General features: G+C 40.1%; 1 protein-coding gene across 2 annotated transcripts; it reads left to right on the forward strand.

Annotated features, from left to right (window-relative positions):
• Window positions 1-215: 215 nt before the first annotated feature.
• Window positions 216-23,203, forward strand: LOC143860813 (uncharacterized). 2 transcript variants are annotated; one of them, XM_077371634.1, is made up of 6 exons: window positions 216-434; window positions 2,104-2,169; window positions 9,831-9,983; window positions 21,576-21,661; window positions 21,736-21,854; window positions 22,896-23,057. In XM_077371634.1, the coding sequence occupies exons 1-6, from the start codon at window positions 279-281 to the stop codon at window positions 22,916-22,918; spliced, it is 603 nt and encodes a 200-aa protein (XP_077227749.1). In that variant the 5' UTR covers window positions 216-278; the 3' UTR covers window positions 22,919-23,057. The 2 variants fall into 2 exon arrangements, with proteins under 2 accessions (XP_077227749.1, XP_077227748.1); XM_077371633.1 differs by having other exon boundaries at window positions 218-434; window positions 21,736-21,844; window positions 22,896-23,203.
• The last annotated feature ends 1,709 nt before the right edge of the window (window positions 23,204-24,912 follow it).

A 24,912-nucleotide genomic window follows, 5' to 3' on the forward strand; every position in this document is an offset into this window, starting at 1 on the left:
ATGATGCAACCAGTCCGCAAAATCCCTTGTCCCTAGCAAATCCCTAATTTTTTGGTTGAATATAGATGGTAAAACATCCCACATTATTAGATGCTGTGATTGCTTGTTAAGTGTGAATTTTGAGTGTGATAAGAGATCCAAAGCAAGAGTTATCCAATGAACGGTTTAGATCAATCACTGCGTGCTTAATACGCATTCAGCCCATCTTATTAGCTATCATCTTGGGAAAGACAGCAAAACTCCATTCAATTGAGAGAGAGAGAGAGAGAGAGAGAGAGATGGAAGAGATTCATAAGAAAATAGTGGTGACATTTGATGTGGACGGAACCCTAATTCATAGCAGCGGCCCATCATCCAACAAACTCCACCGCCGAGCTTTCTCCCACGCATTCCTCCAAGTTTTCGGCATTGAAGGCACCATTGATGCCATTCAGGTCTCTCTCTCTCTCTCTCTCTCTCTCTCTGTATATCACTTTGCATTTCTATTTTTGGATGCTTGCATTGTTTTACAAAAGGTCTTGTTTACAAAACTGAGAAACCCAAGAGAATAACCCAAGAAGAAAACCCAAAGAGAAAACCCTCCATTCTTCTTCTTCTTCTCTCTCTTCCTTTGGCAGCCGACTCACCGAGGAGAAACCCACGCCACTCTTGCCGTCACACACACTTTCTGTTTGTGGCTCTCAAGAGCTTTATACACTAGGTTTTCCTAAAAAACCTAAAATAGAAGTTTCTGTTTTGTCTCCACTGACATCCCATGGTGGTGGGAATAAGGCAACCTTCCCCAACACATATTATGCCAACCAACTGTCAGCCCTAAACCTATTATTGGACTCAAAATATGTAATTTTGAGTCCAATAATAATAGGTTTTTGACTTACAATCGGTTATCATAATCTGAAAGAGATAAGGCATAAGAATTGTAGCTTACTCTTTCAAAACCAAAGCCCCTTCTGGTTCTACAACTGCCGGTTGCCTTGGAATCCTTTCAGTTGATCATGTTGAATTGATCACATGTGTTTTTAAATACTATGGATTTATTTTGTTGTAGATTTGCTATTCTGCATTGAATTAGTGTTTATTGCAATAAGCGAAAGTAATGTTTAAAATCTCGGACGACCGGCACATCCAATTTTTCATTAATTCGAACAAGCCAAAGAAGTTTTGATTACGGTAGGTAAAAACTTGGACTCAGATGAGAACTTGGCCAAGGTAAAACTGAGTCGACTCAGGTGAATCCATGATTCACTCTTGGAGATTTTAAACAAAGAGGAAAAGACCCAATTAATGTTTTATATATGTAGGCCCCTATGTTCCCTTGTAATGTCACCAGTAGCCTAGTTTCGATGTTTTGACATGGTGATGCGGGTGCTTAAGAGGGAAGAAGAAGAAAAATAGAACTTAAGAACATAACAAGAGAAGAAGAACCAAAATGGGAGCAATGCTCAACCCAATTGATATTCTATCAATTAAATAAGTTTATCGAAATCCAAAATCGCCCCTAAACATGGTTTCTAACCCCTTAAATAAAAGACAATCAAAGACAAGAAATTCGTTCAACTTTCTCCACATGCCAACTTAGGGACTAACATAACATTAATTGCATTGGAACTCACTAACTTTGACTGGTTTGGGAACCCACAGAAACAGTCTACTAAAACTGCCATAACTTTCTAACCACTTGACCAATTTTCAAGCACAAATACTTGTTGGAAACAACTCAAAAATACCTACAACTTTGTAGTTTACCACTTTCCATGATTCTACCATTTAGAAGTCCACACATCAGGTTAAAAAATGGGCAGCAACATTATTACGGGAGTGCAACTTGGAACTCCACCAAAATCACCTAAGCATGACATGGCTGCCATTTTGGCACTGCTTCACATGGCTAGATGAATCTAACTAAGGCCTTGCTTACTTTTAAATAATAAATATACTTTTTTTTTGCTTACTTTTAAATAATAAACAAGCTAATGCTACAAGTATATATATATATATATATATATATATATATATATATATATATATATATATTTTCAGTAAATCCAAGCACCATAATCGATTATGGTTTCATTGACATGTTCTTTAATTTATTTTTTGCAGCATCATGGGCAAACAGATCCATTAGTGATTGTGAATACACTTGTGCACTACGGCATAACTTCAGAAGTTGGTATCTTCGGTACTTCGGAATTTTTGCGTTTCTACTATAAATTGTTTATTTATATTCTTATTTGGGGCTCTTAGGAAAACCCTGCAATTGGCTGTGTTTATAAAGAAAAAGTATGATCATTTTCAATATTTTTTGGAGGAGTTGGATGGTATCATGGTGTGCATCCCTGTGAACAGATTACTGCAAGCCTACCGTACCAAATAAAGAAAAAGTATATTCTTTATTTGGTACTTCGGAATTTTTGCTTTTCTACTATAAATTGTTTATTTATATTCTTTATTTGGGGCTCTTAGGAAAACCATGCAATTGGCTGTGCTTATAAAGAAAAAGTATGATCATTTTCAATATTTTTTGGAGGAGTTGGATGGTATCATGGTGTGCATCCCTGTGAACAGATTATTGCAAGCCCACCGTACTTTTTGCAAGAAAAATAACTCACTACAAATTTGCACCATATTTTTTTAAAATTCACTACAAGAAGCTAATTTCTTTTTTGGCTACTAAAGACAAGTTCGTATGGTTAAGTGAACAAACTCCCTGACTTCACTCACTTTATTATTGTTAGAGAGAAGGGATGAAGAGGAAGAAAGTGAGTTAGGGATCCTCCCCCTCACTAATGTATTTATATAAAAGAGAATATACAAAATGATCACTATGCCCTTAATGCTACAGTACGCACACTTCTAACGCTCCCCCTCAAGCTGGAATGTATATATTATAAATATCAAGCTTGCTACAAATGTCATTTAATTTTGCATTACTCAAGGGCGTAGTTAAAACATCTGCAAGCTGGTCCACTGATCGAGTGAAGGAAACATGAATCTCGCCTCTATGTATTCTCCGGCGAATGAAGTGACAGTTAACCTCTATGTGCTCGGTTCTCTCATGGAAGATAGAATTGGTGGCTATATGAATCACAACTTTATTGTCACAATAAAGCTGAGCTGGAGGCGATGAAAGAAAACCAATCTCTGATAGGAGAGAACGTAGCCAAATAAGCTCTCCACTGGTATGGGACATGGCTCGGTACTCTGCTTCGGCAATGGACTTGGAAACTGTTTCTTACTCTTCCGCGACACTAAATTTCCACCAACAAAGGTATAATATCCAGTAGTGGATCTCCTATCTGCTGGAGATCCTGCTCAATCTGCATCACAGAAGCCTTCCAACCTGATATGCTCATGCTTCTTGAATATGAGGCCTTTACCTGGACCCCTTTCAAGTAGCAAAGAATCTGAATCACTGCTGCCCAGTGTGGAGTACGGGGTGAGCTCATATGTTGGCTGACAACACCAATATCAAATGATATATCCGGACGAGTGACTGTAAGATATATGAGCTTACCCACCAGCCCCCTGTATTTGCCAGGATCGTCTAATAAATCTCCTTCTGGAAGAAGTTTCACATTTGCGTCCATAGGAATAGAAGCAGGTTTCACTCCGAGATGACCTTTCTTCTCAAGAAGGTCCAGCACATAATTTCTCTGTAAAAGAGAGATGCCTCTAGTGGAATAGGCAACCTCAATGCCAAGAAAGTACCCAAGATGGCCCAGGTTTTTGGTTGAAAACGCTTTGGGAGCTGAGGGCCGAGGGCCGAGGGTTGGGGGTGAGGGTTGTGACCGAGAGGAAGAGGGTTGGGAGTCGAGGGCCGAGGGTTATGGCCAAGAGGAAGAGAGGGATTGGGCCGAGGGTTGGGGGCCGGGGACCGGGGGCCGAGGGTTGGGGGCTGAGGGTTGGGCCTAATGGTTATGGCTGAGAGGAAGAGTGGGATGGGAGAGAGTGAGGTGAGGGGAGGTGGAGGGCCGAGAGGTGATAGAAGTGTCGATGGTGGTCCCTAGGGGATCAACACCCTAGGGCTATGATACCATGTTAGAGAGGAGTGAAGAGGAAGAAAGTGAGTTAGGGATCCTCCCCCTCACTAATGTATTTATATAAAAGATAACATACAAAATGACCACTATGCCCTTGAGGCACAATACACACACTTCTAACAATTATATATAATATAAACTTGCAAAATTACAAGTATGCCACTAGTGATATAAAAGACAGGGCCTATCATGTGTATGCACTATGTACCATACAAAATAATACCAGGCTGTCGACACTCCCCCTCAAGCGGGAGCATAGATGCCATGAATGCCTAGCTTGGTGCAAACAAAATTCAACCTACTAAAGGCTATACCCATGGTAAAAACATTGGCTAACTGGTTATGAGATCGAATAATGGGGGTAGAAACTTTCTTGTTGATCACTTTTTCGCCATAAAAAAGACAGTAAATTTTTATATGCTTCATCATCTCATGAAACATATAAATTCAAAGAAGATTTCCCTTTGGGGGGGTGTCAGAAGAGAAGTTGGGCATTTCTTTACTCAGCTGAGAGGGGTGTGCAAACTCCGTGCATCTGGAAGGCTAGGAATCAGAAGGATAAGAGAAGTTAATCAATCGCTACTGGGCAAACAGTTGTGGAGGAGGTATGGGTAGGAGGAGACACAACTTTGGGTCAAAGTGATAGATAGCAAGTATGGATCTCTTGTGGGGCACTGGGAGCCCGAGGATTGCTTTAGACAGATTGGTATTACTGTGTGGAGAGATATCATGAGATATATACGCCTTTTTCGAGCTGTTATTTTTTCGGATTTTTTGTGGTATTTGCATCAAAGGAAGCTTTAGTTAAGGACTTGTTTGAGAGGAGAGAGGAAAGGGTTGTGTGGATGCCTTCTTTTAGGAGAAACTTCTTTGACAGTGGATCACAGTCAGTGACCAAGCTTTCCAAATTACTAGAGAGGTTCTACATAAAGTGGGATGGATCAAATATAAGGGTATGGGTACGAGTATGGAACACTTAGGGGAAGTTCTCCATCAAATCATTCTATCACCACCTTGTGTCTTGCTTGTTGCTTCCAAAGTAGCAAGGGTTTGGTCTATCCAAGCCCCTCCTAGGGTATGCGTGTTTGGATGGGCTGCTCTTCGCGAGTGGATTTAGACAGTGGGTTTTTTGTGCAAGTGGATGATGTTGATCATAGATCATTGCACTCTATGTATTGAAGATGGAGAATAGGTGGATCATTTATTCATTCACTGGAAGCTTGCTCCGAAAATTTGGAGTGGCATCTTGCATAGATTTGGTATATCACGGGTGTTCCCAAAGCATCTCATTGATCTACTGGATAGTTGGCAATTGGTTCCTTGGAGGAAAAAAAGGTAAGATCTTGTCGAACATATCCTTCCTTGCAGTAATTTGGGTTATTTGGAAAGAAAGGAATGCTAGAATATTCGAGGGGCATGCTAAGAGCATTTTGTATCTTTCCTCCAAGATCATCGCCATCAATTTCTTGGGTAAAGTTTCTCCCAAGTTTTAAGTTGGTATCTGCTTTCGACCTATGGAATGGGTGAAGGGTTGTTTGCTATAGCTCGAAGTTGAGACCTACGATTGTGCAGTCATGTGAGCCTCCAGCTCAAGGCTTCTTGAAGCTTAATTTTGATGGGTCTAGTCTTGGGAATCCCGGGCCGGTAGGTATAGGGAGATGATGGGGGATCGGTGAAGTGGGCATTTACAAGTCCCATTTGAGTGGCCAATTCTAGCTAGGCGGAGGTGCCTATAGATCTGCTGTTCACCAAGGCCTTAAGCTTCTAGTGGGGGAAGATTTAGACAAAGTGATGGTAGAACGGGGATTCTCTCAATGTGATCAAGTGGTTGAATGGATTCCACATTTTCCCTTGGAGGTTTGCAGAGCTTTTTAATGGGATTAGAGACATTGTGGGCAATTCCGGAATATCTTTTCACCATATCTGAAGATCCGCAAATGGGGAGGCGGATAGGCTCGCGAGAGTAGGGGTTAGCCTGGAAGCATTTGAGTAGTTTGATTTTCTACCGTCTTGTGACTTTTCCAACCCTTTGCTCTTCTTTATACTGAGCTTGGTTGGGTATTCTTCTTGTTTTCCTTTCTCGTAGCTTGGATCTAACGATCTCGGTCTCTCTCTCTCTCTCTCTCTCTAATGAATTTTCCAGCCATTGAAAAAAGATGGATTCATTTCATAGAATAGTGGCAAAGTTTACGGTCGGCTGCCAACTTGACGCCAACCCTCCTCCTTTATCCTGGCTTTGGGACACGCTGTGAAAAACACAGGCGAAGTCACATCATGAAGCTTTGGGAGAGGGTAATTGAGCATAGACTAAGAAAAGAGACTAAGGTGTCAGAGAATCAGTTTGACTTCATGCCCGGACGATCGACTATGGAAGCTATCTTCTTGATTAGGCGGTTAATGGAGAGATTTAGAGAAAATAAAAAGGACCTTCATATGGTTTTCATTGATTTGGAGCGAGCGTATGATAGGGTTCTCAGGAGTGTTATGTGGTGGGTCCTCGAAAGAATAAAAGTGTCTAATAAATATGTTGATATGATTAAGGATATTTACGATGGAGCAGTAGTTAGTGTCAGAACTACGGATGACACGTCTAGTGAGTTTCCAATTACAATAGGAATGCACCAAGGATCAGCTCTAAGCCTTTATCTTTTTACTCTAGTTATGGATGAACTTACGGAGGGTATCCAGGACGAGGTGCCGTGGTGTATGTTATTTGCAGATAACATAGTATTAATTGACGAAACCAAAGTAGGAGTTAATGCTAAGTTAGAGTTATGGAGAACTACTTTGGAATCCAAAGGCTTTAGACTGAGTAGGACTAAAACAGACTATATGAAGTGCAACTTTAGTAATGTAAGGAGGCAGGGCGAGGATGTAGTAAAATATGACTAGACATGCGGAGAAGTCGGTGTGACGGATTCGGGATGTGGTGAACTACTCTGGGTTTTTCAGCGGGATTTTTGAAAATCGAATTCGGGATGTGGTGGAGAAGTCGGTGTGACGTGGCAGGTCATGATCTTGATTTGGGGGGGCCCACAATATGGCATTTCTGTTGGATTTGGTTCAATTAAGGCTATTGGGTATTGTAAGGGGTAATGGGTTTTCTTTTGGGCCAAGGAGAATGCTCCTAGGCAATTCATACTGTGTAAATCTGGTGGGACTACTGGTCCCCATTTTAAAATTTACCGGTATGAATATATTTGTCAATTTTAAAAAAAAAAAATGACTGGACAAGAGGTACCTAAGAGGGATATCTTTCGCTATCTGGGTTGAATCCTACACACGGAAGGAGAGATTGAAGAGGATGTTAACCACATAATAAGAGCAGGTTGGTTGAAGTGGAAGCATGCTTCAGGAATTCCGTGCGACCGTAAAATACCTACTTAGTTGAAGGGAAAGTTTTATAAGATAACTGTGAGGCCATCCATGCTGTACTGCTCAGAATGTTGGGCCACCAAGAAGCAGCATGTGCATAATATGAGTGTAGCGGAGATGCAAATGCTTAGATGGATATGCGGCCACACAAGGTTAGATCGAATAAAAAATGAAGACATCCGTAGAAAGGTGGGGGTGGCACCAATTGAGGAGAAGATGAGAGAGCACCGCTTAAGATGGTTTGGGCATATCCAACATAGGCCTTTGGATACTCTAGTGAGAATTGACTCGTGCCAAGTTGATGGAGTAAAAAGAGGTAGGGGCAGACCGAAAACAACTTGGGTAGAAACTGCGAGGAAAGAGAACATGACAGAGAACATGACTTTGGATAGGAGAGAATGGAAGAAAATGATCCATGTAGACGAACCCAACTAGTGTTAGGATTAGACTTAGTCAATTTAAGCTGGGTAGATCCTCTCACCTTCTTCATGAAAATTTTCTAAGGGATTAATTAGCCGACCCCAACTAGTTTGAAACAAAGGCTTAGTTGAGTTGAGTTGAGTTGAAAAAAAATCATCTCATGAAACACAAGATTATTCGCATTACGAATAACTGCTTAGTTATTTCAATATAACTTCAGTGGAAACTTAGTTCTTCTAAACAGGAATGTAACCATACTGACTTGCATGTGGCTTGTGCCATTCCTCTATACTTTGCTTTTGTGCTCGATTGGGCTATTACATGTTATTTTTTACTTTTTTCATATGACTAGGTTTCCTGCAGCAAATGTTCAATACCATGTAATCGACCTTCTTTTTAAAGTGAACCATCCCAATCTGTGTCTGTATAGCCGTCAACATCCATATGTTCATCAGACTTGTACAAAATCCCTCGACTAGCGCTTACCTTGAGGTATCTCAAAATACGAACAGTAGTATTGAGAGTAGGAAGCTCATCTCGATTAGTCCTCATATTTTCAAAACTCCCGTGAGTCAACTCCCTTTTACCTTGGCTGCGTTCGAGCCCGCATTTTGCCCTACAAAGCCGCATCAACCGAGTACGACCACGTCATGCCGAATTGACTAGGATTTGCTTTTGCAGCATTTTAATCCTCATCCACATTTTGAAACACTGCTCATCCTAACTCAAACTTAGGATTCAACCCGCCAAGTAGTGAAAAATACACTGGTGTTCAATATACACCATCGACTACACTCCATTTTTAGCACTTCCCCACTCGAACGACTTATAGTGGACTAATTCCTACCACATACTTCTCAGGAGTCAGGACAGCGAAGTAGTTGACCAAGTCTTCTCCTGAGTTAAATGAGAGATAGTCTTACGGAAGCTGGATTGCACCATTTTTCTGGTGTGAATAAGTTTGGGCACCAGAATCCGAAATTTATTTGGCCATCTTCAAGAACAAATATCCCCTAATGATCTGATGCTGTGCAATGGCCAAGCTATTTTGGTGTTCTCAGACTCCCATTGATCATAGGTCTTCTTACAACAGTTAAGTTGCTTAACTTTTCCTTTTAGATATCATATCTTATTCCGACCAACAATATAATGCTTGGTGGATTGAGCCCACTCTAGGTAATTAATCTCATCAAGCTTAACAGTAGTAATCTGTAAACTTGGGATATCACTATGGATACCCGGATTACTTCTACAGAACATGTATTCGTGCTTTGGTTGGTTATTGACATTTTAAGGCAACGACAAGTCCCATAGAGACCCTTGAGACGCTACACCAAGGAGAATGCTCCCCAATACTAATATTTTGAAGGTGTAAAATATATCTTGGGACCTAAACACAGGAAAAGTTGATGCCAACCACTCAATACTTCTCCAACCGTTTTTTTTTTTTGAATTGTAATACTTCTTCAAACGTTATGAATTTACTTTTATCCTCTTCAGAAAATTGAACCAATTAAAGTGGTACGAGCCAACATCACGATATACTAAGTACAAACTATCACCAATCATATGATCAGATTTCACAGATCTTTTTTTTTCAGGAATAAAATGAATATTTAATCATACCTTCCCTTAAAAATTAAAAAAAAAATCTTTTTAAATTACCACTAGATCCCTCAAATCATTTCTTTCACTTTATATAACAAACACCTAGGTTGGGTTCTGACCATACAGCTGTTTGCATCAGCAGTATGATTAGATGGAGAAATTCAATGCCTGTTCAATCTGATTGAAAAAAAAAACAGAAGCCTTGGTCTTGGGTCCATGTATTGGCAATCTTCTTACAGTAGAGAAACCGCTGTTAGCTTTCTGTTTCATGCATTGTGAATCTTCTTACTGGTTCCAATTGTTTCAATGTGCCATAAACATATTTAGTGTTTAAAATTGATTAGATTTTGAAAGTCTGACTTTCTATCTCCTTTTGTTTTCTAGATGGCTACAGAAAAATTGCCAGAGCTGAAGTCAAGAATGATTGAATATGTAAGGGAACATGCTAAAGATATAGGTGAGGGCCTGGAGGTGCTTCCTGGAGTTGATTCTCTCCTACATGATTTGTGTTCAAAGGAAAATGTGGTCATCGGGTTGGTATGTTTAGCAATCCTTTTTATTTTTATTGGAAAATTGGATTCATTTAAACATTTTATTCATGTAGGATTAATGCATTTAAAATGGCGTGCGTATTCTTTTGTATTTTGTATTAGCAAGGATTGATCCTCAACATTCCTTATCTAGTTGTATGAATCCATACCTCCGATTGTCTTGGCTCAATGAACGTTATATGGATATCCTTGTCCATAGCATTCAATGAATTAAGATTTGTATTGTATGTACATATGTATTCTTGCATGCATGTATGCATGTATGTATGCATATATTTATGCATGTATATGTGTGTGCATGTGTGTGTGTAATGGATGCAAGATATACAGCAAGGGCAAAGCTCGCCCAATAGCTGGCCTTATAACACCTCTAGAAATAGAGCCAGTTTAAGTGGTTGTAGGGGCAGGGGCACTTTCAATATTTTTTTTTTGAAAAGCGACAAATTCCATTAATGGTAAATTAGCATTAGGGACCAGTAGTCCCGTCTTGCTTACAAAAAAACCATTCCTTATGACCCGGGAGATCCTAGGTCCGAATTAAGAAACAACAGAAACAGTAACCTTACAATCCCTTCCCTTCATCAGATCATATGAAGCCTTGATTTCTCCGAAGCTCATTACCATCATCACCCCGCAGGACTCGACTAGAAGGAATATTTTCCAAGCTCGTCCAGGAGGCTTTGAAGGTGGTTGGTCGGCAAACCCATGGAGGCAGCGTTCGGATTCCTTTCCAAGAAGCCAGGGCTTTTTTGGATTTCAATTGCTTCCTCCAGATAAGAGATTCTAATCTCCCTCGAGATTTCCCATAGTCTCTTCCGCCTACCCCTTTCCTCGGTCAAGATTAAGTTAAAAAAGGAGTGCTTGTGCAGGGGTGAATGGGTATCTTTCACATCGGCATCCCCACAGAGATTGAAGAACGTAAGAGGACAATCCCTAGCTTCCTGTTTAAAGGATTTCCACTGATTTTCTAGTTGTTTTCCAGAAATCTCTTGATGAGTAGGGTCATTGATAGAAGCTCTCTCTTCGTCATAGACCATCCTTCTTATCCCATGAAGAACCTTTTCCAATGTCATGATTTCCATGATCAGTTTCCTTTTACGCCCCCCTGGGCAAGAATGGGACTCCTGTTGTGTGGGATCTTGATCTTCCATTGTACTTACTTAGAGGTGAAAGGTACCCTGGACACCCGGGCACTTTCAATATTTGAAATATCGGTACATAAAAGCCTCAATTTCTAGAGCCAAGTCAAGGGGTTGTTGGGGTAGGATGCTTTCAATATATGAAAGATGGTACACATCTCATCAATGACATGATAAATTTTCTACAAGAATTAGTAAGTGAAATTGCCGTGCAATGAAATTAGAAGAATCAGCCTGCGTCCAAACTTCGCACCTAACTTGTTATGAAAGGCATGAAGCCCAATAAGAATTGCCTCTTTCCTTGTCCTCCTTGGTCTCAAGGTTGATCTACAAGCTTAATACATTATCCAGTTTTTCCTAGCTTCAACGATAAAAAATTTACAATTCTTATAGTGACCTATCAACCGTAAAATATATACAATTCTTATACTGATCTAAAAACAGCTCCCTTTATGACTATATATAATTGCCTCTATCTCTTTTCTTGGTAGGCAAACCTTCACTGAAGTTCTTTACTACTTAATTGACGGTTTCGTCATCCATTTTAGCATGTTGAAGTATGTTCTGATATCAAATATGATATAGCCTTCAAACCCAAACAGGATTAAACTTACCTGCAACAAAGCAACATAAAATACCTTTATTGAACAATGGATATGAGATGAAAACAGAAACATTTCAATCGTTTGATGTTGGTTTCTGTGGAAATTTAAAACCAGACCTAGAAGTAGCATCAATGTGCTGCATTTAATGATGAGATTGTATATGTTACATCCGTTGTGAATTGTGAGTGAAATTGTTCTATTATTTCAGGATGTTGTATCATTTATGTTGCCAAGTCGCCAACTCCCTGTTAATCCTCTTATTGGCCTGTTTCTGGAAGAGCAGTTATCCATTACAAAAAAGATTCTCCCTGCTTTTTGTTTTGTATCTTTCAATTTTTACCTTATTAGGCATCATGTTCATAGGTTCACTAACAGGTAAGCTAGTCCAAGAGAGTAGGATTCGTTTAGCCAGTTGGAACATAGGTTCACTAACAGGTAAGCTGAGGGAATTAGTTGATACACTGAGTAGAAGGAGAGTTAATATAGCTTGTCTTTAGGAGACTAAATACGTAGGAGAAAGTTTCAAGTTATGGTATACAGGGAAGGAGAGGAATTAAAATGGTGTAGGGATCATAATAGATAAGAGCCTAAGAGATGAGGTTGTAGATGTTAAAAGGAAGGGTGATAGAATTATTCTAATTAAATTAGTATTAGGTGAAGAGGGGATTAACGTTATTAGTGCGTATGCCCCTCAAATAGGATTAAATGATTCTGTCAAGAGGCAATTTTGGGACGTTATGGATGAAGTAGTCCAAGGAATACCACATGGAGATAAGTTATTTATAGGAGGAGATTTAAATGGTCATGTGGGAAGAACTAGTGGAGGTTTTGAGAGGGTTCATGGAGGATTGGGTTTTGGCAATAGGAATGAGGCAAGAGAAGATATTTTAGGGTTTGCAGTCGCATATGATTTGATGTTAACAAATACTTTCTTTTAAGAAAAGAGATTCACACTTGATAACCTTTAGCAGTGGCAAAAACTGTAGCCAGATAGATTTTATCGTCACCAGGAGAGAGGACATAGCTGCGTGTAAAGGTTGTAAAGTCATACCCGGGGAGTGTTTAGTCACACAACATAGGCTAGTGGTGTTGGATATATGCATCAAACATTGGAGGAGAAAAGATAGAGATGTTAGACATCCGAGGACTAGGTGGTGGGATCTCAAAGTGGAATAACTAAAGATGTTTAAGGATAGGCTGCTTAAAGAAGGACCTTGGAGTCTTGATGAGGGGACTAATATTATGTGGAACAGGATGCCTAGTTATATCAGGAAAGTGGCTAGGGAGGTACTTGGAGAATCTAGAGGAAGTGGGCCGCCGTCTAAAGACACATGGTGGTGGAATGAGGAGGTCCAAAAGGCGATTAGGTCTAAAAGAGAGTGTTATAAATGTTTGCATAAGTGTAGAAATGAGGAGAACATTGAGAAGTATAAATTGGGTAGAAAAGAAGCTAAGAAAGCAGTAAGGGAAGCTAGAGGCAAGGCATATGAGGATTTGTACCACAGGTTAGGGATGAAAGAGGGTGAAAAAGATGTCTACAAGCTTGCTAAGATGAGAGAAAGGAAGAGTAGGGACTTGAATCATATAAAATGCATCAAAGACGAGAATCAAAGATTGTTAGGGGTCTCAACTTCCCGTCTCAACGGTTAATTTCTCACCGACAGGTGTCAAAGTGGGCCCAAGCATTGGGATGGGGAATGTAGAGTCTGGCCCACTGACAAGGACACAGTCCCCAATAATGACAGAAGGGTGGACCTCTCCAAATTCAAATTTTAAATTCAAAAGCCCCCACCAACCGGGTATTCCAATGAGATGATAGTTGGAGAGAAGCGAAGACAAGGAAAATATTCGAACGAGTTTGCTGAAAAAGTTAAGCGGGCGCTTGGAATCCTTAGAAGTAGTGCTGGTGGGTCCGTTTTCAAGAAAAAGACTTCTAAGGAAAAGTCTCCACCTAAACAGGCATGGATACAGAAAAGTGAGTCACCCTCGTCTGTCCCATTAAAGGAGCACAATTCAAATTATCAAAAAATTCAAGACCCCCTTGTTAAACTCTCATCCCGGAACGCAGTAAGGGTTCATCCTTTGAACCTCTCGCTGCAACCGACTGCCTCATCTAAATAATCAATCCCATTTCCTATTAGGAGTTTAATCCTCGCTCCCAATGACGATGGGTTTTTGGAATATAAGGGGATTGGGGGAAGATAAAAAGAGTCGACTTGTCAAAGATTTTGTTTACCAGCGAAAGTTAGATTTGGTGGCAGTCACGGAATCGAAGATAATGGGGGTTACAGATCAATTAATCAATAAGTTATGGGGACGGAATCACAGAGAATGGGTTACATTGTTGTCAGTAGGAACCGCTGGGGGAATTATTGTGATTTGGAAGGAAGGAAGATTTGTGAACAGGGGAACCAGGATTGGTAGGTATTCAATTACGTTGGTTTTTGTTTCAATAGAATGGGATGAACAATGGCAATTTACAGCCGTATATGGCCCAGTTCGACCCCGTGAAAGGAGCAATTTATGGGAGGAATTGTGCTCGGTCCGGAATGATTACCAGGGTGAATGGATTATTGGAGGGGACTTCAACACAGCTCGATTTCCATAGGAAAAGAGTCCCCCATCTAGAATTTCAACTAGTATGAGGAAGTTCTCACAGTTTATACATGATATGGAACTGGTTGATCTACCCTTGGAGGGGTCACTTTTCACACCGATGAATAACCAGGAATGATTGGTTATGTGTCAATTAGATCGAGTGCTCTTAACCTCAACCTGGGAGGACCGGTTCCCTATGATCACTCAGAAATCCTATCCAAAACTGCTCTCTGATCATAATTCAATCGTCTTGGAAATTTCGGAATATTCAGGAGGTCCCCGTCCGTTCCGTTTTAGCTTAGACATTCTTGAGATTCCTGGAATAGATGATCTAATCTGAAATTGGTGGGGGGAGATCTTGATACAGGGCTGGAAGGGGTATATTCTTTGTAAGAAAATCAAGGCACTGAAATTCAGGATCAAAGAATGGTAAAAATCGAATGATGAGGAGACTGAGCGAGCCAAGGTGGAAACTTTGACTGCTTTGGAAATTCTGGATGGTAAGGAAGACAGTAGTTCCTTATCGTCTGAGGAAAAAATAGAAAGACTAATACTTTTGGAAAAATATGAGGAAATTCTGCAAAGAGGAGATTAGATGGCGCCAGAAATCATGGATCAGTTGGCTCAAGGAAGGGGATCGGAAGACTAAATTTTTTCACAAGATGGCAATTTCAAGACGGCGTAAAATTGGTGGGGGGAGATCTTGATACAGGGCTGGAAGGGGTATATTCTTTGTAAGAAAATCAAGGCACTGAAATTCAGGATCAAAGAATGGTAAAAATCGAATGATGAGGAGACTGAGCGAACAAAGGTGGAAACTTAAGACAGTAGTTTCTTATCGTCTGAGGAAAAAATAGAAAGACTAATACTTTTGGAAAAATACGAGGAAATTCTGCAAAGAGGAGATTAGATGGCGCCAGAAATCATGGATCAGTTGGCTCAAGGAAGGGGATCGGAAGACTAAATTTTTTCACAAGATGGCGATTTCAAGACGGCGTATTAATACAATATCGAGTTTGAAGGAGGGGACCTCGCTGATTGAGGACATGGGGCTAATTAAGAAGGCGATAGTTGAATTCTACCAGTCTTTATACTCGAAACCTACACAGTGGCGCCTAGAAATCTGTGGAATCCAATTCAAAACAATAAATCTCCGACAAAGATTTCCTTGGATGGGGATTTCTCAGAGGCTGAGGTGGAAAAGGCAATATTCTCAATGGCAGGCAACAAGGCACAGCGGCCAGATGGCTTCCCAATGGCCATTTTTCAAAGGTTTTGGGACATTCTGAAGGAAGACATCATGGTGTTATTTTTCGAATTTCAGGAGAAAGGAATTATTAGTGAAGCAGCTCGTGCAACATTTATAGTCTTAATTCCTAAGAAAGAAGGGGTTTTAGGGACTAAGGACTTCAGACCTATTAGCCTGATCCATAGTATCCTGAAGATTCTCAAATTACTTGCTTGTAGGGTTAAAACCTGCATGGGTAATATAATCTCCCATTTTCAAGGCGGAGGTGTCTCAGACCAATGCTATCTCTTTATCATGGTGGTAGAGGCTCTCAGTCTAATGCTAACCAAGGCGGAGCCGTTTGGACTTTTCCATGGCTAAACACTTGGACCACGAGGTAATTCGATATCCCATCTGCAATTTGCCGATGATACTCTGATTTTTTTCCAATTCACACCTCAGGCCATCCCCAATGTTGTAAGAGTCTTTAAATGGTTTGAAGCTATATCGGGCCTCAAAATTAATCTGGCAAAAAGCCTGCTACTGGGTATCAATATGGATTAGAGGCAGGTACAAAGCTTGGCGGAATCTGTAAGCTGCAATGCAAGGACCTTTCCAACATCATATTTAGGGCTACCCTTGGGGTTTGGAATTCCGTCGGCTTCACAATGGGACCCGGTTATTGAAAGAGTAGAAAGGAAGTTGGCAACCTGGAAGCGAAAATATGTCTTTAGGAGGAATAATAACATTAATCAAGGTGGCCTTAAGCAACATGCATGTATATTTCATGTCACTTTTTAAGATCCCAGTAAAGGTGGCCTTAAGAATTGAAAAGCTTCAAAGAGACTCCCTTTGGGATGGCAGCGGGGAATCTAAAAAGGCCCGCCACCTGATTAATTGGGACACGGTAACCAAATCCAAAAGAGATGGTGGCCTGCGTATCGGGAAGCTTCGATTGCGCAACAAATCTCTGCTAGGAAAAAGGCTCTGGAGATATGGCAAAGAGAAAAAGGCTATATGGCGATCTGTGGTTGACTCCAAATATGGCATGACGGAAGTAGGCTGGACTACCAAGAGTCTATATCCTGGGAAGGGATCGGGCTCATGGCGGTTGATCTCTTCGGCTAGTGTTGAATTTTACTAGCGGATAAGATACAAGAAGGTAGAGGCAAAAAGGTCAGGTTCTGAAAAGACTTATGGTGCGGAAACATGCCTCTTAAGCAAGATTATCCAGGCTTATATCAGGTGGCGATAAATCAAGAAAATTTGGTGGCGGAATATCTTATTCGAGAAGGAGACACAGGCAGAGGCTTTTGGGATATTCGCCTTCGAAGAAACCTTAAGGATGAGGAAATTCATGAACATAACCGGATTCGTCATCCGCCCTCTGACCCGCGATCCGGGGTCCGCACGATCCCAAACGTGGTTCGCTAGCGACCTGGATCCCCAAAAATGACGACCCGCAGCGACCCGCGGGAGAGAAAGAGAGATAGATGCATATAGACTAAGGGAGAGATGGAGAGAGTGCTACAAATTTTATATATTTTGGGTTGGATTAGAACTAGAGCCTTCTTTTTGAAAAAATATGTATGGCATACATGAGGTTTTCTTTTTATTTTGTTTATTAGATGGATATAGTATGGACTATGGAATGATATTCATATATTCCTACGGGATCTTTTTATATGAAAAAATATGTATGACAAACATGAGGTTTTTATATTTTGTGTATTAAATGTATATAGTGTGTACCATGGAATAATATTCTTGTCAAACTATATGTAATTATATATATATATATATATAGTAAAAAACCCCGTGCGATGCACGGGCCGACAAAGAACTGTACGGCCCACATCATCGGTTGATCCAAATCGTCCATGTGATGGAACACAACATAAATAGGTTGTGCCCGTAAAATCATTTCCGTAGGCTGATCCTAGCCCTCCAATCTATAGAGGTTTCCATAATTGTTGTTCCTCTTAAGGTGCTAGGAATTCGTCAATATTTTTGAAAGGTGTCATGAATCCGTAGTATTATGTAATATGTTCACAAAAATCCGTAGTATTATGTAACATATGCACCCAATCTGTAATTTTGCAAAGAAAAAACGTCACTATGTTGATTTTGTCCACTTTTTTTATTAAAAAAGCATAAAGCAGGGGGGTAGGATTGAAATTATGTGGCTTTAATGGGTGCGTTTGTTAAAAAAAAAGTCAAAAAAAGTGATGTGTAATTCTATTAGAATTTTGGGAGAAATTCAAATAATTCTCTCCTTTTGGGAGAAATTCAAATAATTTTCTCCTTTTCTCTTCTGCTATATAGTATATATATATATGTGTGTGTGTGTGTGAGAGAGAGAGAAAGAGAGAGGAGAGAGCCCGAATTAGCACTCAAACTGACTCGCGACCCCGAATAGCGAACCAACATAGCATACCCTCATCGTACCCCATACCCGTTCCCGTACCACGTACCGGAACGAACCGCGTTCCAGGTAACATTGTTCGTGAATTCGAAAGATTGTTGTTGCAACTACAATCAATGTACTGCTCTACTTTGATTGAGGATGATTTAGTATGGGCTCCGGAATCAAGGGGGATGTTTACGGCCAGATCTTTCTTTGCGGAATTGAACTCAGGGCACTGTTCTGACAAGAGGCGTGTATGGAAATCCTTGGCCCCTCCGCGGGTTGTAGCTTTTGGGTGGACACTTGTTCACAGGAAGATTAATACTTGCGACCGTCTGAAAAAGCGACATTTTAGTCTTGCCAGTGTTTGTGTCCTCTGCCATCAGCATGAGGAAACTTTGGACCATTTAATGATGCATTGTCCTTTTACTTATCAAATTTGGGCTCAGGCTATTGGAGCTTTTGGAGTCTGCTGGGTCTGTCTGAATTCCATCAGTGTACTGCTCATTAATTGGAGGGGAGGCCCCTTTGGAGAGATTGGCAAAATTCTCTGGGACACTATTCCTTATGCAATTGTTTGGAACATTTGGAAGGAGCGTAATAGGTGAATATTTAAAGACCAGCAAAGATCTTTGGGGCGAGTGACCACAGATACCAAGATGGAGCTAATTTCATGGGCAAAGAATAAAAGAAAGCTGTCATATGGCCTGAGTGACTTGATAAGGAATTGGTGGGCAATCATTTGGGAAAGAACTATCCGAACTAAGCCCAAACCTAAATGGATGGCTCTGCCGGAAGGATGGTTTAAATTCAACTTTGATGGAAGCTCGGTGGGGAACCCGGCCAAGGGAGGAATTGGAGGTCTAATCAGAGACAACAATCAATCAGTCATTATGTCCTTCTCAGGTCTAGCAGGACAGTGTGATGCAAATGAGGCAGAAATCAAGGCTTTGCTCTTTGGTCTGCGGTGGGTTTCTGAAAAGAACTTGGGACCGTTGATAGTGGAAGAAGATTCAACAAATGCGGTAGGATGGGCTTCTGGAAGTTCACCAGGACCTTGGCATCTACATAATATAATAGCGAAAGTTCTTGATTTAATGAGGATTCTGCAACCAAGAATTGAACACAGGAGAAGATCTGCCAATGAAGAGGCAGATGTCCTTGCTAAAGCGGGAGTGCTAAAGGAGGAGACCACAATCTACAGATCTACGTAGATAGCATTGTTAGTTAGGAGTTGTAAGAGGATCTCATATATAACCCTTATCTATAATGTACTTGGACTCAGTCCACTTTTGTATGTTGGCAGGGACAACTTGTCCCACCCTTCATTCAATAAAATTGTCAATTTTCAAAAAAAAAAATAAATTGTTAGTAAAAGAAAATGAGGTTAAAGAGATGTGGAGAAGTTACTTTGATAAGTTGTTTAATGGAGAACCTGTAGCGAATTTGGGAGAACTTGATAACGCTTTTGATGATACAAATCGGAGGTTTGTTCGTAGAATCCGAACATCAGATGTAAGAGTAGCTATGAAAAATATGAAATTAGGTAAGGCTAGGGGGCCTGACGATATTCTTATTGAGACTTGGAGATGCTTGGGTGATGTGGGTTTGGTTTGGTTAGCTAGATTATTTAACAATATTTTGAAGACTAAGAAGATGCCTGATGAGTGGAGGAAGAGTACATTAGTACCAATTTATAAGAATAAAGGGGATATTCAGAGTTGCACCAATTACCGGGAATTAAGCTAATGAGTCACACCATGAAGCTTTGGGAGAGGGTAATTGAGCATAGACTAAGAAAAGAGACTAAGGTGTCAGAGAATCAGTTTGGCTTTATGCCCGAACGATTGACTAAGGAAGCTATCTTCTTGATTAGGCGGTTAATGGAGAGATTTAGAGAAAATAAAAAGGACCTTCATATGGTTTTCATTGATTTGGAGAAAGCGTATGATAGAGTTCCCAGGAGTGTTATGTGGTGGGTCCTTGGAAGGAAAAAAGTGCCTACTAAATATGTTGATGTGATTAAGGATATGTATGATGGAGTAGTAACTACTGTCAGAACCACGGATGGCACGTCTAGTGAGTTTCCAATTACAATAGGACTGCACCAAGGATCAGCTCTAAGCCCTTATCTTTTTACGCTAGTTATGGATGAGCTTACGGAGGGTATCCAGGATGAGGTGCCGTGGTGTATGTTATTTGCAGATGACATAGTATTAATCGATGAAACCAAAGCAGGAGTAAATGCTAAATTAGAGTTATGGAGAACTACTTTGGAATCTAAAGGTTTTAGACTGAGTAGGACTAAGACAGAATATATGGAATGCAACTTTAGTAATGTAAGGAGGAGGGACGAGAATGTAGTAAATATGACTGGACAGGAGGTACCTAAGAGGGATATCTTTCGCTATCTTGGTTCAATTCTACATAAGGAAGGAGAGATTGAAGAGGATGTTAACCATAGAATAAGAGCAGGTTGGTTGAAGTGGAAGCTTGCTTCAGGAGTTCTGTGCAACCGTAAAATCCCTACCAAGTTGAAGGGAAAGTTTTATAAGACAGCTGTGAGGCCAGCATGCTGTACGGCTCAGAATGTTGGGCCACCAAGAAACAACATGTGCATAAGATGAGTGTAGCGGAGATGCGAATGCTTAGATGAATGTGCGGCCACACAAGGCTAGATAGAATTAAAAATGAAGACGTTCGTAAAAGGGTGGCGGTGGCTCCAATTGAGGAGAAGATGAGAGAGCACTGCTTAAGATTGTTTGGACATATCCAACGTAGGCCTTTGGATGCTCCGGTGATAAGAGGCGACTCGTGCCAAATTGATGGAGTAAAAAGAGGTAGGGGCAGACCGAAAACAACTTGGGTAGAAACATTGAGGAAAGACTTAATAGCTAGGAACATAATAGAGAACTTGACCTTGGATAGGATAGAATGGAAGAAAATGATCCACGTAGAAGAACCCAACTAGAACCAGGATTAGAGCCGGGTAGATTCCTTTGTCCTTCATGAATTTTTTTCTAAAGGATTCATTTAGCCGACCCCAACTAGTTTGGGACAAAGGCTTTGTTGAGTTGAGTTGAGTTGAGGCATCATGTTCATCATTTTACATGTGTTAAAGTATAAAAGATAAATAACGCCTTTCTCCAACGGCTTAAGCTTTTGGAGAAGTTGGTAAGTTGACATGGTATCAGAGCCAAAGGTCTTGAGTTCAAACCTCCTGGATAGCAAAAATCCACATGCGATGGTCGGCCTAGGACAACATGTGCCACGTGTTTGCCAAGTGGGCCACACGTGCAGGGGAGTGTTAAAGTATAAAAGATAAATAACGCCTTTCTCCAACAGGTTAAGCTTTTGGAGAAGTTGGTAAGTTGACTTGTCTAGCTAGGTCATGAAGATATATTTTCGTTCTTTACAAAATCTATTATTTGCTTATTATGCTGTTAACTTGACTGGCCACTATATTTCTCTCTTCTGCCACTCCCTTATTTCTGTTTGTGGATACTACTCAAGCTTCATGGCATGCCTTTACAAACTTATGTCATCTATTTATCACTAGCAGCTGCAAGACTTATTTGGCCCCACTCTGTTATGTTTCTAGGTTACAGGTAATTTAGAAGAGATTGCATGGTTGAAGATGGAGGGCCTGGGTATTAGGAAATATTTCACAGTTCCCAATTTAGGAGGGTGAGTTAATAACATGCTAGTTCAGAACTCATCTATCTTGTTTCAGGAATAGCTACTAATGTTACTTTCATCAGATTTGGAAGTGATCACAGCGATCGAGGGCAACTGGTTAAGATCGCAGCCGATAGAGCTGAGAAGCTATTTCCTGGAGGATTTGACCTCCGAGTACATGTTGGAGATACGGTATGTGAAGGTCCGCTTGTTGTCCCATCATATGTTTATATGTAACCAGGAAACTTCATCTCTTAAAAGGAAACATCCATGTGAGATTCGCATGTCGAGAACGCAATCAGGAAACCCCAATTTTCATATTTATAGTGTTAAGCATTCAACTACCCAATTCAAATAAATTACTGCACATCCATATACATTATATATCATTCCTCAAATGCTTGTCCTTGTATCTCTCTTTTAATGGGAAATTTTTCTGTTTAATGAAAATCACTTTCATTCAAACATCTGGGGGGAAGTGCTTACACTGGATCACTTTTTTCATTTTGATATTACACAGTTTTAAATTTCGGCCGAAATATTTCATTTTCGGTTTGACCAAAACTGGAAATACATTGAATCGGATTTTTACATGATTTCCCCCAAATTTCGCTGAAATACGAAATTTTGTTTTTCACCATTATTTATAGAAGGGCGATGATATTTTCACCCCTCCCCGCATTACGCATGCGCCCCCCTTATGCTGTGATTTGACGCCAAAAAGCGTTGAAGTTGCCTCTTTTCACGTCAAATCACGTTATAAGGGGAGCACATGCGTAATGCAAGGGGAGTGAAAATATCATCTCCCTTACAAAATTTCTACTGAATTGTTAAAGATTTCCACCGAAATTTAAAGATTTCCTCCAAAATTACTGAAATTTCCTTGGAAATGGTAGGAATTTCAACCGTAATTTTATACATTTCGGTGAAATTTAAAAAAAAAAAAAACCAAATTTTTTTTCAAAGTTTTACATGATTTCCGCCGAATTTTCCACCGAAACCGAAATATTTCAGTTTCAGCGGTGGCCGAAACATTTAAAACCTTGGATATATCTCATCTCATAATTACGCTCACTGGTGTTGGGTATCAGGTTTTCCAGAGTTTTTGTAGGCAACACATCATATCGGCATCTGACACGTCTCTGTCCAAGACCCATACGATGTTTCTTTCTGTCTGTTTGGTACAAAATGTGAGTCATTTCCGTCCCGCTATTTAACTTTTGTTTCGTCCAATCCATTGCAGCCAAACGATATCCGAGCTGCTGAGTTTGGGGGAGCTTTAGCAGTGGGAGTTTGCACTGGTATCTTTACTAAAGAGGAGTTGGAACAAGCAAGTTGTGGAAATGCAGTTATTCTTCCAGATCTTGCTGATGGTAAGATTTTCATGAGCTTGTTGGGTATACAAAGCTGAAATTAATTCTATCCTCTTTAGGAACTAACATTTTATGATAAGTTATCTAAAATATTTTCTGAAGAATCATCAAACACTACTGTAACAACTGAGCATATATTGGTGGAAACAAAGAGAAGATAATGGCATGAATTTGAAGAGATGCTAGAGAACCTTTCATCTTGGGACATGATATAATACGACTGATTGAAAAAAATTAGGATCCCATCTATTAGTTCATACACAGTGGGCCTACCCAAATAGTTGATGCCATGTGGACTGTGGACACTTGCTGTAAGAAGCCAGTCAATTGCCATCTGTTTTTCTTGGGCAATGATAAATTCGCACCCCTTTAAAGGAGGATATGTGGCAGGCATTAAGGCTTTTTAATGTGATCCTACAGGGTGCTAACTTTTCATGGCCCTTCCAGATTAGCTTTGCCTTATCATTCCTGTACATACATAATCATTATGTTTCTTTGTCAACGGAGAAAAAAGTGTGGGAAAAGTGTATCTACTCAATCGAGTATGACTTATCTACTCCGTCGGCTTAAAATATAGTGGGTCCCATATTGTTTGGGTGATGCAAACCATTCATTTGATCGGCCCTCACATAGATAGGGTGTGCTGAAAAAAGCAGCTCCATAGGATCATCCTGATCCTAGAGTCCTTCAATTTGTGGAGGTTAAAATGAATGGTATATGGAAACAGAGCAACAATAGGAACCTGAAACTATCTCATATCTCTGTTATGAATTCCCCATCAACAACAACCAAAATGAACAAGGCACTCTGTTATACAGATCTATTTGATAAATGCTACAAACAGATGTTGCTTAATTTTAAACAAAAGGATTAAGATCAATGGTCCATATTTAACTAGAAAAAGTGTGCCAATTGGATGGACAGGATCATCCACTTGTTGGCTTTTAAGGTTGTTCAAAGGGCTTTTACTCATTGAATGTAAACCATAATCTAATTGTTGTTCTTTATTGACCATTTAAAAATTTTCATATCTAACGGTTAGGATTGCAACGGCTAGATTGCTCGATTTGAGAATTTCTTGGGCCATGGATCAACTACGAAGTTGTTCTGACCATATTGATTGTAGTGTTAAAAAGAAAAATGTATACAGAATGAAAAACACTTTACACCAAACATGGAGAACATGGAATTTTCCATTTATTTTATGCTAGAGTGAAGTGCACGTCATGTCTCCCTTTCATTAATAAACCGAATAGTTTGGTGGTTCAATGAAGTCTTAAAAGCCTCAGCAAGCCAACTAACTGCATTTACAGCCACCACCGCCTCTCCTCCATTCACTTTTGGTGGATCTTGTCAACCCATTTATTTTCTCTTTTCCTGAAAATGAGGCTACTTTCATCTCCTTTTATTTGTCTTACTACTAAAATGACTATGAAAAGAGAAGCAAAAGAGGGTCAAAATACTAGAAAAAGGGGTGTAAATATTTCTATTTCACAAATTTTACACTCTAAATGAGTGCAAAATTTGTTTTACGCCCATTTTACGTCAATGTTTTGGGTTGGCCTTTCACTATTGCACTCATACCAGAATCTCAAATGCTGGCGAAGCCCAACATGAAAAATTACACATAATTGATTAATTTTGAAGAATTTTAAGCAATGAAGGCAAAACCTTAAACTTAATTTCTTAATAGCAAATAAACAATGCATCAAAGTTGGGTGTATAAACAACCTATATCGTCTGATTGGAGCATAGACACGGCCTTAAGTTTGGATTGTTGAGGTGGCTATACACCAAGTTCGGTGTAAATCCTTGACTTCCAATCCCCAAAATGAACTGTTCTTTCCAAAACTACTTGACATACTTGAACCAAATGATATACCATGA

Source organism: Tasmannia lanceolata, unplaced genomic scaffold, assembly GCF_043159265.1.
Source record: "Tasmannia lanceolata isolate RefF3 unplaced genomic scaffold, GAP_Taslan_0.1 ptg000037l, whole genome shotgun sequence".
Taxonomy (NCBI): Eukaryota; Viridiplantae; Streptophyta; class Magnoliopsida; order Canellales; family Winteraceae; genus Tasmannia; species Tasmannia lanceolata.

Coding starts and splice junctions, on each gene's coding strand:
- LOC143860813 (XM_077371633.1), top strand. CDS start 279: ATGGAAGAGATTCATAAGAAAATAGTGGTGACATTTGATGTGGACGGA. Junction 435..2,103: donor GCACCATTGATGCCATTCAG/GTCTCTCTCTCT, acceptor TATTTTTTGCAG/CATCATGGGCAAACAGATCC. Junction 21,845..22,895: donor GAGTACATGTTGGAGATACG/GTATGTGAAGGT, acceptor AATCCATTGCAG/CCAAACGATATCCGAGCTGC.